Here is a 15358-nt window from a genome sequence, read left to right on the forward strand (position 1 = left end):
TCTTTCCCATAGTGTTATATCAATGATTTACCAAATGCAGTATTGTTCAAGTGGAAGACTTATTAGAGAAACAAAAATTATAAAAAGAAACCTTGGAACCAAGTGTTTTGATCAAATTTAGTCATACTTTAAAAAAAAAAGTTTTTTTTGGAGTGTAGTTGATTTGCAATGTTGTGTTAGTTTCTGCTGTACAGCAAAGTGAATCAGTTATACATATACACATATCCGCTCTTTTTTATATTCTTTTCCCATGCAAGTCATTACAGAGTATTAAGCAGAGTTCCCTGTGCTATGCAGTAGGTCCTTGTTGGTTATCTATTTTAAATGTCGTAGTGTTAAATGGAAAAAATGCAACATTCATTGGACTTCCAAAGTGTCACAAAATAATACAGTGTGATAACACGAAATCTTTGTTGTTCTTTGTTTTACCTTTCTGTACAGAAACGGGCCAATGGACTCCGAAGAACCCCCAGACAGGTGGATCCAGGTGTGTGATTAAACATCTATAATCATTTTTTCAGTTAAGTGATTATGAAAGTATATGGGAATTGCTGTAGAAAGTCAGACAGATTGTTGGCCTGTGTTCCTCCCAGTTTGTTATATAATGTGTGACCAGGAGGTGACCGTCTACTGTGTAAATCATTTACCTTGGACAGGGTCATGTGATGAGTAACCATCAGTACCACAGTCTTTCCGCAATCAGCAGTTGAGCTGGTTATTTGCTTACTGAACAGCCTCAGGGTGCCTGGTTAATGCTAACATATCCAACACCCTTTCCCTGCTCCCTCCCAAACCTGGAAAAAATCAATCAGCACTTAAAAAATCAGCATGTTCTGAGGGGGTGGGGGGGAGGTCATAAACCAGACAACTTTGGCACCCTCCCCATTTGGGAAAATACTTTTCTTTATCCTATATCTATATTATTTTATAATACAAGAATGAGTTTAAGGACTTTGTGAACAAGTGTCCTCTCCAGAGACCAATTCTTTGTCTGCAGAGAGTGTTCAGTTGTTTCCTGTTTAATATCATGAGGTTGACCCTGTCATTATTTTCATATAATTATTTTTCGTCCATTAAGCAATGCCTTCCATAGTTTTAATTACCAAAAATTTGTTGTGTATATGGTCATATTATTGTGAGTAAAAGATATTCATGGCTAAAGGATTCCAAATATATGAACGTAATAATAAATCAAGTAGAACATGAAATATAGAGTAGTCTTGCTGGAAAAGAATCTGGATTATGTGTTTTGTTTTCTCATCGTAAACAGTGTTCACCTAGTTGTAAAGTTTAGCTTTCAAAGCATTATAGCTTTTCACTGAAACCACACCCCTGGTAGCCATGCCAGTTTATGAGCTGTTTGAAAAGATTTATGGGAGCTTTGTTGCCTCTGGCTAGAAATTGCCTCACTTGTGTCCTGAGATCAGTTTAAATCTTTTAAGTACAGAACAAAATTAAGGCCATTAAAAAAATTAGGGGTTCTGGTTTACTTTTTTATTGGTTCTGACTTTCCCAAGACGATACCCTTTGCAGAAAACTCTACAATAATATTTAAAAGTGACTTCTTCTGTTTTATTTAGTAGGAGTGTATGACTGTGAACATAATATTTTTTCTTTATTTTGTATGAGTTATAGTATTTCTGTTTCTGAAAATTACCTAAACTTTATAAATATTATTTTCTCTTTCTTCTATGGGCATTTTCATTTAATCTATTTTCCCCCAAGGAAATGCATTTCTATATATACAGTGTGTCAGTAGGAACACATTTGACTTTTAACTATGTACATTATAGCCAGAATTTTTAGGAGCCCTTAGATTATTTAAAGGGAGGTATAATGAATTCACAGATTATAAATATGGCAAAGTAGACCAATAGTAAAATAGTTTATCTTCCTTTATCCCAAAGGTGATGGCTTTCTATAGGTATTGCTCTTCTGGTATTTATATTTGTCCAAAGTTTTTAGAACTTCATGAAGAATAAACTTACAAATACAAAAGAAGTAGTGCCATATGTTATGTTTGGGGAAAAAAAAATATATGTATTACATATAATATACATAGCTGTATATATATATATATATATATATATATATATATACACACACACACACACACACACACACACATAGCTTTCCATTAGCTATAGTAAATACATATGTGTTTTCTCATTCTTCCACACTTTTGAAAAGAAAGCAAATAGTTGATGATCTTGCCTGTTGTAGATCCTAATGTAATAATCATTTCTCCCTGTAGAGTGTCTTTTGACGTTAGGCTTGAATTATGTGCTTAGAGTTGGTTGTCTTTTTTATCTTTGCTTATTTCTGTTTATTACTTTCTCTTGGCAAGTTGCAAAGCTTTTTTGCTCAAAGTTAACCCTAGCTTGATGACTGACTGTTGTACTCTGAGTTGATCTTGATGTAACTATTGTTAAGATTTTCACAGTTGTGTGGGAGAAGTTCCACTCCAGGATATTTAAACAAGGGATCAATAAAACTGAGACCTCCTAAGCATGGACAGACTGCTTCCAAGGAGCATTATTTGCTATCAGTGTTTTTACTATGAAAGGTCCTTTAATCTTTTCTCTTTTAGCTATTTTAGTTGTCTTTTCCAAGTGTTAACACACTGACTACTTTCCAGGGCCTCACTTAGAGTGGCTTGTAGAAAAAAAGTGATTAAAGAATTTGGGAGGTCAGATGTAACCACTTCACCAGGTCCAAATTTCAGAGCCATGTCCAAAGTAAATTACATATCTTCTCCGTAGACCTTTTGTTCTGGAAAGGAACTTAATGCATAGTTCTTTGGGTAGTAGTGTTACTGAACCAAACTTAGGTCCACTCATCCTCGGGCAGTAAAGCCAATCTACTGACACCAGGTTGTGGTGAAGGAAAGTACAGCATTTATTGCAGGGCACCAAGGGAGGAGAATGGGCAGCTCATGCTCAAAAGACTTTCAGGGACGGGGTATTAAAGGCAGTGTGAGGGAGGGAACTACAAGGTGTGTAATCAGCTCTTGCACAATTCTTGGATTGGTTGACATCAGGGTGAACTTTCAAGCATCATCAGCCTTCTGGTGTCAACCAGTCTAGGTTGTACGTTTTTGTGATCAGCAGTTTTCATCTGGAGGGGGTCTGCTCCCTGTAAAAACAACTTAAGAATGTGTGTCAGGACTTTTTCTGTATCTTTCAGGGAACTGTGAGTTCTGTGATTCTGCCATGTGGCGGATTTATAGTCTAAATTGTTACCAGTTCCCCAGCCCAACAGCTATTCTTTGTTTCTCCACCATCTTCACATTTCCCAATCATTAACTCTTGAGCCAGCCTTTTGAGACTCAAGGGAGGCCTGGGAAATTAAAGCAAAAGCCTTTTACTTCAGAGGACAAGGACACAGGGGCTTGCATACGGTTTCAGTTGGTGCTTAATAAATATTTGTTAAATGAATTAATGAATGGCTATATACTTCTTCTGCATGCACTGGCTCTCTTGCTTTTTAAACTCCTCCTGCTGATAAAGTGGACCAGTATACTCAAGGAATATGGAATAGTCCAATAGTGGAAGGCATGGCTCTGAGCCACATTGCCTAGGCTGAGGACCCAACTTAGCTGTTTACTTGCTGTTGACCTTTGGCAATTTGCTTCCTCTCTGTAGTTTCCTCATTTGTAAAAGGAGATTAATAATAGTAGCTACCTTACAAAGTTGTTTTGAGCATTGCATGAGTTAATACATGAAAAGTACTTATAACAGTGCCAAGTATGTAATAAATGCTAAGAGGTGGCAATTATTATAATAATTACTTTGTGGTAGAGCATGTTAAATATTGGACGTTTTGTCATGTGTAGGAGAATCAAAAGTATTTGCCAATTATTTCTTTGCAAAGAAACTCAGAATTTTATGTTGAATTCTAGGTGAAACTAGAAGTTACATTATCACAGTCATTTTCAGATTTGCTGTTGTTCCCTACTTACCTGATGACTTCCAATGTATTTTGCTTATCTTTAAGAAGAGACACAATCAACAGTGGTGGTTGAGAGTTTTTTGGTGAAGTGAGTAGTGTTTGTGATTGCAATAAAGAAACAAAGAAAGAAAAACTCCCAAGGTTAAAAGCAAATATTGTGGAGTTCAGTTCAAACCACGAAAGATGTGAGGTTTACATTGTGCCTTATTTGCATATTTAAAACTTTTACTTTTTATTAATAATTGTAGTTAATCTTTATAGATACTATTTACAAATGGCTTTGCAGTTTAGTTGACTTTTTCTTGTCTTCTATTATGTGCTAAGAAATTTATCAATTTATGATCTTGACTGCTTTTATGAATATAGTAATAGTAATGTGTTAGATGCAAATTCTGGTAGCTCTTTTGGATTTTTTAAATATAGCAGGGTATTTTCATCAGTTTGTACTTTTCTTCCTGAGGCAGATGTTGGTTTCAGGAAAATAACACTTATAAGAGACAGATCAATTATTTCAGGAACACAGAGGTGCTAGGCCTTTTTCAAGAACATGAGATCATAAATCTCAAGAAAATCTGAGCACTGGTGTAATATATTTCACCTAAAGTGGAACCCAAGGTCAAAGTTACCAATTAAATTTTAATACTGAGCTTTAAAAGTTTTCTTCTGTCTGAGTAGAGAAGATACAAGATTTATTTTAGCTTGCATGTGGCAAATCTATATACCAGCATATGTGTTCTTTTAATCAACCCTGTGTTTTTAGACTATTGCAAAATTATCTCATATTTGTGGAACTCATAGCATCTCGTATTTAAGTCCACAGTCACTAGCTTTTAAAAAATCCAGGCCGTTGTTCTGTGTTGCACTACCTAAAGATTAGATGGAGTAGATGGGAAATGTTTAGGTACCTCATTTTCCTTCTGATCTTACGTTACTCATGTGATTTGTGATAACCTTGAATAGTAAGTGAACAGAGTTCTTTCTGAGAGCTCTTGCGTCACATGTGTTCATTTTTAAACTCTTGATTACGCAGAGAAAAATGTGGCTTAGAAACTGTTTTTTCTTGTTCACCGAGGAGATGTCTTACTGTTTCTTAGAAGAGACATCTTCAAAGATGGTCACTTTCTCTTTCAGGTGGATAGGATTGGTAAATAATGCCATTCCTATCTGTTCCTGTATGAAGAAAGGAATTCAAGACATCTTTTATTCATTACCAACTTCGTATCTTATACAACAATAAGCACCAGCAAAGTCATTAATTATAAAACATGGCCCCCCTCCACAGTTTATATTCTGCCTAAGGAAGGAGTAGATACAGGCACAAAGTCTTGATTGCATACATGCATGTAGATGAGTATGCATATAAAATATTTTAATATTCTATTTTATACTCTGATTCATTACAGTATGGCATAGTGGCATAAAAATAATTAGGGAATAGTCTGGTAAACATATAAAAAGGTCTAATTATGTAATTAGTGCAAAACAAAAGGAATTGGAAAAGAGAGAAGCAAATGTAGGCTAAGATTGCTTTTAAGCTGAGTTGTCTATATATGTTTTCATTTATATAAATAAAATTTTTGTTATGCTGGTTTGTTGCATTGAATTACAACTTAATACAGTTTTCCTTAATGTTTTAATTTCAAATTATTGGTAAACTCATTCCAAATCTAAACAGAATTGTTGATTTCTTTTAGATTTGCTTTTAAACATAATGCCAATTTGCTCGATAGAGAACTTTTATCTTTTTAATTCTCAAGTAGAAAACATTGATGAGAAAAATAGCAACCCAGGATTTTTAAAATTATTTATCTAAAACTACATTTTTCTTGTTTCCTTTTTTTTTTTGAGGGAGACAAACGTATATTCGTGAAGTTTTAGTAAGTGAGCTTTTGTCTATAGTAAATAAGTAATAAAGTATCTGTAAATTACAGTATTTCCGTATTAATCAGTCAAACCTACTTCTGTCTTTTCTGTCACCTCTAAAATGAATTTCTCATCAAACATAAATCCTAATCTAAATATTAGGAGCATAATTGTAAAACTGTAAAAATACATTTCACATTGAAAGAATGAACGTGAAAAAACTGGGACAATAGAACTTAGTGATTAAGATTCATTGCAGAGAAATGAGAAATCCAAGCTGTGCACCAGTGCTGGAGAGCCTGCTCCGGTTTTTAAAATAGCTGATTTTCTCAAGTTTCTATTAAACTATGGACTAAAAGACTGGTTTTGCTCTAGGGCATTTGATCCCCTTGTAGTTATTTTCAGGACTGCCTTCCTAATTCCCTTTACCATGATGATATTTTTCTGAAACGTACATCACAGTCCCTTCCTCGCATCTTTTTTTCGTTTGGGGAGGATTTATTTTTCCCTTTGAAGGCTCATTCTGAGCTCACAAAGGGTCACTATTGCTGTCATCTAGCAGGTTTGCCCATGCCTTGCCAACCCGTCTTTTACACGGCTCTGTTACCTCCGGCGTAGGAAAAAGAGGGGAAGGTGAATATTTGAAGACGTACATGGGGTGGAGCGGGGGGCCTTTAGATGGGAAGCATGGCATCAGTAATGTGATTATTGAAATTAAAAAACATTTGGAGTACTATATACTGAACCTGCTTCTGGATCATTTATGCACTTTTAACTTATAATTTCTATTACTATAGTAATTATGTCTTAGAGAAAAAGTATGCATTTATTACATATTTAGAAAAATATTCTGAAAAGGAAGTCTTGAACCTGGTGAGCTGCTTTTAACATTTTTATCATTGAAAAATCTTTCCTCACTTGGAAGGTCAGGTATGGCCTGGACTTCCTTTGTTATATCTGCGGCCCTGGTAGTCAGAAGCAAAAGAACATGCCATATAATGCTAAGTAAGCAAAGAAACTTCACAAATTTCTTATGAGCCAACAACGTATGAGAATCAGGTAATCTTGTTCCAGAACTTTAGTCTGAAGTGAGGTAAATGAGAGGAACCAGTTGCGGCAAAAGTATTGGCTTCAAATAACAATATTTGATATAAGTAATATCGCCCTGATACCAGGAAAGAGGACAGACACTGATAAAGTAATCCTTAGTATCATAACTGTTTATAATTTTATAGTCATTCTATACACAAATAGTGAGAATGGTTATCAAAGTAATTAGAACATTGGAATGGAGTTTGTGGAATTTCTATCAAAATGACTCATACTGGCAATTATTTACCTCTTTGTGTATTCAACTCAAGTTGATTTTTAAATTTTTAATTTGAATGAAAAGAAAAGCTTGTTCAGTTTTTTTAAATTGTTCTTTACAGATAACTTTTGAAACTCACTTTTTTCTGCAGAGATATTAGAAATATATGGAAGCTTCCCTGTCTTTGAGGACCTTGGAATTCTGTTGGAGAGATAAGACATACAAACATAAACATGTCCAACAGTAATAGCGTGTGGTGTATGAGGAACCACCAAAGTGTGTGTGGTCACTTATGAATGGTGTTGTTGACTAGGTAGGCAGGATGAAGGAGACTCATTGTGGACTAAAGGAGGGCACAGGACAGGGAGACGAGGTATCTAACAAGTACATCAATAAAAGTGCATTTATATACAACTACAGATATTTAAATAAAGTTATCAGTCTCTTGCTAGGTTTGATATTCTGACCTCAATTCTGTATCATCCAGTGTGCTCTTGTTTGTCAAGTGGCATAAAACCATTTCAAAACTACAGACTTAAGATGGTTTGACTTAAGATTTTTCGACTTTAATAATGGTGTGAAAGCGTTATGCATTCGGTAGAAACCATACTTCCAGTGATGAATTTTGATCTTTCCCAGTTAGCGATATGTGGCATGACGCTCTCAGAGATGCTGGGCAGAAGCAGCGAGCTGCAGCTCCCAGTCAGCCACACAATCGCTGGGTAAACAACCAAGATACTTACCGCCATTCTGTTTTTCACTTTCAGTATAGTATTTAATAAATTACATGAGATATTCAACCCTTTATTGTAAAAAAGCTTTGTGTTCAACGATTTTGCCCAGCTGTAGGCTAATGTAAGTATTCTGAGTACGTTTAAGGTAGGCTAGGCTAAGCTCTGATGTTTGGTAGTTTAGGTGTATTAAATGCATTTTCAACTTACAATATTTTTGACTTAAAATGGGTTTATTGGGATGTGACCCCGTCCTATGAGGAAGATCTATAATTTAAGGGAAAAAAATAAAAAAGAGTGGAGGATTTACTGACTTAGGTAACTAAAGTGGAGCACGTTCGGCTTCAGGCAGAGTCAGATCCAGGGGCTCAAATGATATCAGGTTCCATTTCTCCTTGTGTCTCAGTTTTCCTTTCTTTTCTGTTGATTTTTTGTCAACAGGCACCTCAGGCAGGTTATGTCACTTGGAAGCAAAGTTGGCCACTAGCAACTCTCAGTTCCCCACAGCAAGCAATCTCAGAGAAAACTGGACACCTTTGCCCCAGTAATTCTAACAAAAATCCCAAGGTGTCTTTAACTGGCCTGGCCCAGATCTCTGCTCATCTCTGAGGACATCACTGCAGCCAGGGTACCTGTGATAAGCCACCTGGCTTCTGTGTCCACCTCTAGCATGCAGAGAGGGCCTGACCCAGCCTGTTCACAGGAAATTTGTTTTCTGTAAGAAAGAACAGCTTTGCTTACAGAAGAATGGGGGAAGGAAAGAAGAGCAGCTTGGTTTGAGCAGATTATAATGTACATCTGTTATAGTGTATGCGTTTTAGACATTGTCCTCCTTGGGCGTACTGTGGCTGGGTTTTCCACCTCTTCTACCTTGGCCTTTTTCCATTTGTAGGCTCTTCTATTTGATTGTTTTCTAGTATCAGACAAGGTAAATCCTGAGGAATGTACCTAAAATGGGAACTGGAGAGTCTTGACAAAAAGCTCATCCCTACTCACAGCTTTAGTTTGCAGCGATACCAAAAAGGAAGTGTTCTTGAATCACAGTATCTTCTTATAACACTGTCTTTATACCTAAAATACCAATGTGATATTCTCCTTTAGATAGAGGTACTCTGTTTCTATAAGGAGATAATCCTTTGTTCCACCATTACCTACATACACGTTAGTGTAGATTGGTCCATCAAATTAGAGAACTGGGGAAACAAGACCTAAGACGGCATGTTTTGTGGAGGCAGGTGGGAAGAAATGTTCCCTCCCTACTGGAAGGGTCAGGATGAGAGTGCCAGAGAGCCAGAGACTGCAGCCCTTGAGGCATTAAGTTTAGACCATAACCTGCCTCTGTGGCAATAAAGGAATCATGGGAAGGAAGGAGAAGGAAGAATCTTTTCTCGTTTTGTCTGTACAGTCGCCCCTTGGTATCCATGGAGGATTGGTTCCAGAACCCCCCACAGATAGCACAATCTGCGGGTGCTCAAGTCTCTTACACAAAATTGCATAGTACAGTCGGCCCTCCCTACCTGTGGGTTCTACATCTGCAGATAGGGAAGGCCAACTGTATTAGGCACTTTCACTTACATGGACACTTGTTGATCATCAGAGGCAGCACTGTACAGCCGTTTAGACTGAGCACTGTGCAATGGCATAGATCTGGGTTTGTATCCTGCCCCTCCACTTAACTAGTTGTACAATCTTGGACCTGTAAACCTGTTTTATCATCTCTAAAATGGGGGGTAATAGTAGCAGACACCTCCTGCTGTCATTGTGAAGATTAAATGAGATAATAGGTAAAGCATTTATCAACAAGGTTTGGCACATAGTAAGTGCTCTGTAAGTGATGGTGGTGGTGGTGATTACTAATACTTAAACACTCCTATATTAATTTTCTATTGCTGTGTAACAAATTACCATACATTTAGCAGCTTAAAACAGCATGTTTTTTATTTCACAGTTTCTGTGGGTCAGAAGTCTGGGTGAGGTTTAGCTGGGTCCTCTGCTTCAGGGTTTCTCATAAGACCTCACTCAAGATGTTAGCTAGGTCTATGTCTCATCTGAAGGCTCAGGTCATTCCCAGCTTGGCAGGATTTGGGTCCTTTTGGTCTCTTAAACTGAAGTGTTCAATCCCTTGCTTGCTGTTGGCCAGAGGCTGTTCTCACATGGGCCTCCCCAACATGGCTGCTTACTTCATCAAAGTGTACAAGCCAAGAAGGTGATGGAGTCTCCTAGAAGGATGGAAAATTAAGTCTTATATGACAAAATCATGGAAATGACATCCCATCACCTTTCTATTAGCCAGAGGCAAGTCACAGGTCTTGCCCACATTCAGGGGAGGGGAATAAACAAGCATGTGAATACCAGGAGGCAGGGATTATTGGGGTTCATCTTAGAGTCGTCTGCTACAAACTCTAAGAGGGAGATATTGCTACTTTTCAGTGGAGGGAACCAAAGCTCTGAGAGGTGAGTAATTTACCCAGGGTCACACAGCACCTGGCAAGTACCAGGACTTAATTGCAGTGTTTGGCTCCAGAGACCCCATTCTTCTAGGGATCTTCTGTGTACCCTACTTATGCCAACCTTTGGACAGAGGAAAGCTTATTTCCTAAAGTTTAGCTATATAGAACAGTGCAAATTAGCAGTGTGATCTGGTATGTTGTGCAGACTTCATTAGTGGCTGCTGTTACAAAGCAGATTTATGGGTGATTTTATTTTATGCATTGTTAATTTTGAAAATGTTAATCTGAAATTGCTACAGTATTTCAATTAATTTGGACGATTAAAACTTAGCACCAGAAGAATCCCTTGCAAAAGATAAGGCAGCTAATTAGAGGTTCTGAAACAAACAACTGTAGACACTGGCACTGAAACATGCTGGGTGGATAACACCTAGCAGAACTCACTCTGCTTAACAGTTTTGAAATGGAAAGAATGATTTCTGTCAGTCTGAATATTAAACTTGAATGCAATTGATTTTTTTAAGAAAGCCATTTTAAGGAGTTAAATAACTTAATGTGTAATATTTTAATAACATGCAGTTCTAGAAAACTGTGTTCACATTATTTTGGAATGTTGTCTTTTGTATAACCGTAGTGACCAATACCATAGATATTTGTTGTCAACATATTTTTCATGTCACGATATTTCATATTTTTATATATACATATTGTTTTGATGTTTTTTAACTTTAAAGGTGAGGTAGCACATGCGTTTTTGTTATTGTTTAATGACATTTGAACTTCTTAGATAAATTAGAGTTTTAACCCTTGTACACTGTTGGTGGGAATGTAAATTGGTGCAGCCACTATGGCAAACAGTATGGAGGGACATTAAAAAATTAAAAATAGAGCTACCATATGATCCAGCAATCCCACTTCTGGGCATTACTGGGGAAAAAAAAAAAACTAATTTAAAAAGATACATGCACCCCAGTGTTTGCAGCAGCACTATTTACAATAGCCAGGATATGGAAGCAACCCAAGCGCCCGTCAGCAGATGAATGGATAAAGAAATAGTGGTATATATACACAGTAGAATATTACTCAGCCATAAAAAAGAATGAAATTCTGCCATTTTCAGTAACATGGATGGACCTAGAGAATATTATGCTTAGTGAAATAAGTCAGACAAAGACAATACTGTATGATATCACTGATGTGTGGAATCTAAAAAAATATATAAATGAATGTATATGCAAAACAGAATAGACTCACAGAAATAGAAAACAAACTAGTGGTTACCAAAGGGGAGAGGGAAAGGGAGATGGGCAAATTAGGTGTATGGGATTTAGAAATACAAACTACTATGTGTAAACTAGATAAGCAACAAGGATATACCATATAGCATAAGGAGTTATAGCCATTATCTTATAATAACTTTTATTGGAGTATAATCTGTAAAAATACTGAATGACAGTGCTGTATACCTGAAATGAATATGATATTGTAAATGAACTATTCTTCAATTGAAAGAGTTTTACACCTTGAAAAGTTTATTCTTAAAAAATTCAGAAAACGTTAAGGAAGTATAGAAAAGTTTCCTGGACAAATTGCCTGTAATCCCTCACTCAGATAACCATCCTTTACAGTTTTGTTTTGTTATACACTTTTTTTCTAATACTGGTTTCCTTTGTGTGTAGCCATGTGTTTATAAAATGTCTCTATTTTCGATTTAATGTCCTGCTTTTATCACTTGACTTTGTTTCATGAAAATATTTGTTTATTCATTTGTTTGTTCAACCATTTGACAAGTATTCAGGCTTGGTGTGAAGTTTACAAAGATGAACAAGATGTATTCAATATTTTCCCTCACACAACACACAGTGTCATGGAGCAAAGGTGTAATAGTGTAAGATTTGAGATCAGGGAAATGCAGGGCCTGTGCTTAAAAGGGGCAAATACTTTAAGGATGTGAACATCAGGAAATGGTGTTGAAACTGAAGCCCATATTATAAGTAGGGGGTCGAAGAACATGAATGGAGACAAGAGGGTTGCTCCAGAAAAGGTCGTATTTATCAAAAAAATTTTTCTAGCTTATTATTTGTTTCTATATAAAGTTTTAAATTCACATGTGGTCATAGTTATTGGTATTTTATTTATGGGTTTTTTTTTTGTTTTTGTAACTTTTATGCTTAGAAAATTCTCTGATTCTGAATTTTGTTAAATATTTACTTCTAGTCTTATTATTTAATTTATGTAACATTTCATCCATGCCATTTAGCTTATTTTTATTTAAGTAATAGATGAAAATTCTGTGAGCAGTTTCAAGATGTACATCAAAATATTTTTAAGGATTTACAGTACAACATTTTACAAAATTTAACTTTACCTTTTTATTATGTTGCCAGACTACGATATTGCATTGTTTAATTTTTATTTGGTGCTTTATTTTACATATATTTTGCTTAGATCATAAGTTATCTTGTGCAAAATATGTCACGATATATGCTCTGTGTACATAGTAAGGGAATAATATTTTAAACAAATACAGGTACTTAATATTGAGATAATCATGCTTTTTTGTTGGTAAACTATTACAGACTAAGATTACCTCTCCTAAGCTTTCTTTGGAAGTAGGAGGAAAAAATATTTTGTGGCTATTCATTTGAGTTCAGAGTATCTCCCATCTCCCGTTGATCTCTTTTCCCCTTGTAAATATACATCCTCCGTAATCTTACAATCTTTTCTCAACTAAATTTACACAGCAGCTCCTGGGGCTAAGCCTAAACCTATTATTTTAAAAGATCTTTAGTTTTGGGGCTTCCCTGGCGGCGCAGTGGTTGGGAGTCCGCCTGCCGATGCAGGGGCCGTGGGTTCGTGCCCCGGTCCGGGAAGATCCCACATGCCGCGGAGCGGCTGGGCCCGTGAGCAACGGCCGCTGAGCTTGCGCGTCCCGAGCCTGTGCTCCGCGGCGGGAGAGACCACAGCGGTGAGAGGCCCGTGTACCGCAAAAACCGTGTACCGCAAAAAAAAAAAAAAAAAATCTTTAGTTTTAATAATTTTTCATCAAAGTAAGAAAATTTCACTTCTACTTTATTTGAAAAATGCCATAGATATATCCTCATTTCCAAAACAATGTAGAAATTCTATGTTTTAGAGCTCTTATTTAGGAAGTTTTACATGTTGCCATGAAAACATTAGGTGTTTAATAAATAGTCTTTCTTGGGGGACCCAGTTGTAAGCAGTTAGAATAACGACTTTGATTTCCTACCTGGTGTGTTGCTACTAATGATATGTTCAGGAAGCATGCCTCTGGATGTCCATATACCAGCAGTTTTGCTCGTAGCTTCTTACTGTTTCAAATGGCCCAAAGGAATCATGTGATACCTTTAATTCAGGACAGAACTTTCGTTCTTGGGACTAAGAATTCTTCCTTCACTTCGTATAGAGTATATCGTAAGGATTAGATAGATGAAAAATGAAAATATTCATGTGTTTCTCCAACTCACCTACTATCGTATTGCTAATATTGCAACTCTTAACTCCCAGAAGAAGAAACTTGCCATTTAAAAACTGTATTGCCATGCTTTGGGGATCCCATATTTTAAAAGTTATGTATCTTCCATTTAAATTCAAACAGTATTCAAGAACAGAATCTGGCCAATGGTTTTGAAAAAACAAAATGGCAACACCTTCTTGGAATCTCAGACTGTTCAAGAATGTTTTTTTTCTAGCAAAACAGGAAGAAATGGGAAAAAAGCATATGGACTCAGGTTGAGCATGTGATGTATTTTCAACTTGAATCGGTACTTTACTCATATTTGTAGTGTGACTTAAAATTAATTTTGGTGAAGCATTTAGATTTGAGAGAGAAAAAAAACCCGTGTCTGGGACTAAATCAACATTTGTGGCATCTCATTAATCACTGCCTTATGTAACCAGTTTTCCCACCTAAAGGGAAGCTACTGCAATGAGAAAAGTTTATAATATTAATGCCAAGTGCAGATCTTGCCTTTCCAAAACGGAGTTCATTAATCATCATCGAAGCACAAGAACAAACATACTTCATGTCTCTTGCCAATTTTTCAGTAACATTTCTAAAAGGCAAAAAATCCCTCTATTTTCCTATTTTTTATCTTCATTTGAAAAGGTTTTAATTTGGCTGTTATTTAATTTGTGATAATGTTATGTAAATTTAACACTCTCTGAGGATGCCCGTGCATAGCATATAGCAGTAGAATATATTGATTGGCTTTAGGCTTCTGAATCAGAGACATCTGGATAAAGATTCCTGACTGTGTTACTTCCTGCCTGTGTGGTCACAACATGCAGAGCACTTCAGTCACAGTGCTTGGCACAGGGTAACTGGCCAATGACCGGCAGTGACAGAAATTCTTACTCTGACTGGTAGGAAGCAGTATGAGCTTGAAGTTTGAAAAGATGGGTTTCATTCCAGGCTTCTGTGTAAATCTGTGGGCAAGTGAATAGCCTCAGTTTTTTCATCTGTAAAATGGGGGTAGAAATAGTTGCCTTACCTACATTGCAGGATTATCAATTAGCACAAATGAGATAATGCCCTTAGTCAAGATAGAAAACTGAATCTAGTCATGACATACAAACTTGTGTAATAAAGTAAAAAATAAGTGCCAAGTGGTGAAATCTTCATTATTTGGCCATATATTTCAGTCTCTCAGTGTTAGAATTCTGTAGCTGATTAGTAGTTTTGATGGAATTTTAGGGTCAGCCCTGTAGTTATTACATCCTCTATGCAATCTTTAAATTACCATTTACTGAAAATTTTACTGTTCTTTCTTTGTTAGTATGGCTTTACATCTTTTTTTTCCTGTCTCCTAATTTTAAAAATTATTTACAAATAAGAAAAATTGAGTAACAGGGTACTGAGCCAGTAGATGAAAATGAAGACAATCTTAAAAAAAAAGAAAGGAATAATACAAACCACATGTGAGAAGACAAATGCACTGATTCAATCAATCATAAATAGAAGAAAAAAAAAAAGCTTAGGTGCAAGAAAAAGTGGCTCCTGCCTACTTTTGTTTACAGCCCGTTGTCTACCA

At 36.2% G+C, this 15358-nt stretch overlaps 1 protein-coding gene across 2 annotated transcripts in view; it reads left to right on the top strand.

Moving 5' to 3' along the window:
• The window catches only part of VAV3 (vav guanine nucleotide exchange factor 3), a 399772-nt gene that overhangs the window by 267164 nt on the left and 117250 nt on the right, over window positions 1-15358 (top strand). For both annotated transcript variants that reach the window (XM_007449344.1, XM_007449345.1), the window contains exon 19: window positions 442-487. In XM_007449344.1, the coding sequence (XP_007449406.1) occupies window positions 442-487 (46 nt within the window). The remainder of the gene's footprint in view (window positions 1-441; window positions 488-15358) is intronic.

Source organism: Lipotes vexillifer, unplaced genomic scaffold (genome assembly GCF_000442215.2).
Source record: "Lipotes vexillifer unplaced genomic scaffold, Lipotes_vexillifer_v1.1 scaffold393, whole genome shotgun sequence".
Taxonomy (NCBI): Eukaryota; Metazoa; Chordata; class Mammalia; order Artiodactyla; family Lipotidae; genus Lipotes; species Lipotes vexillifer.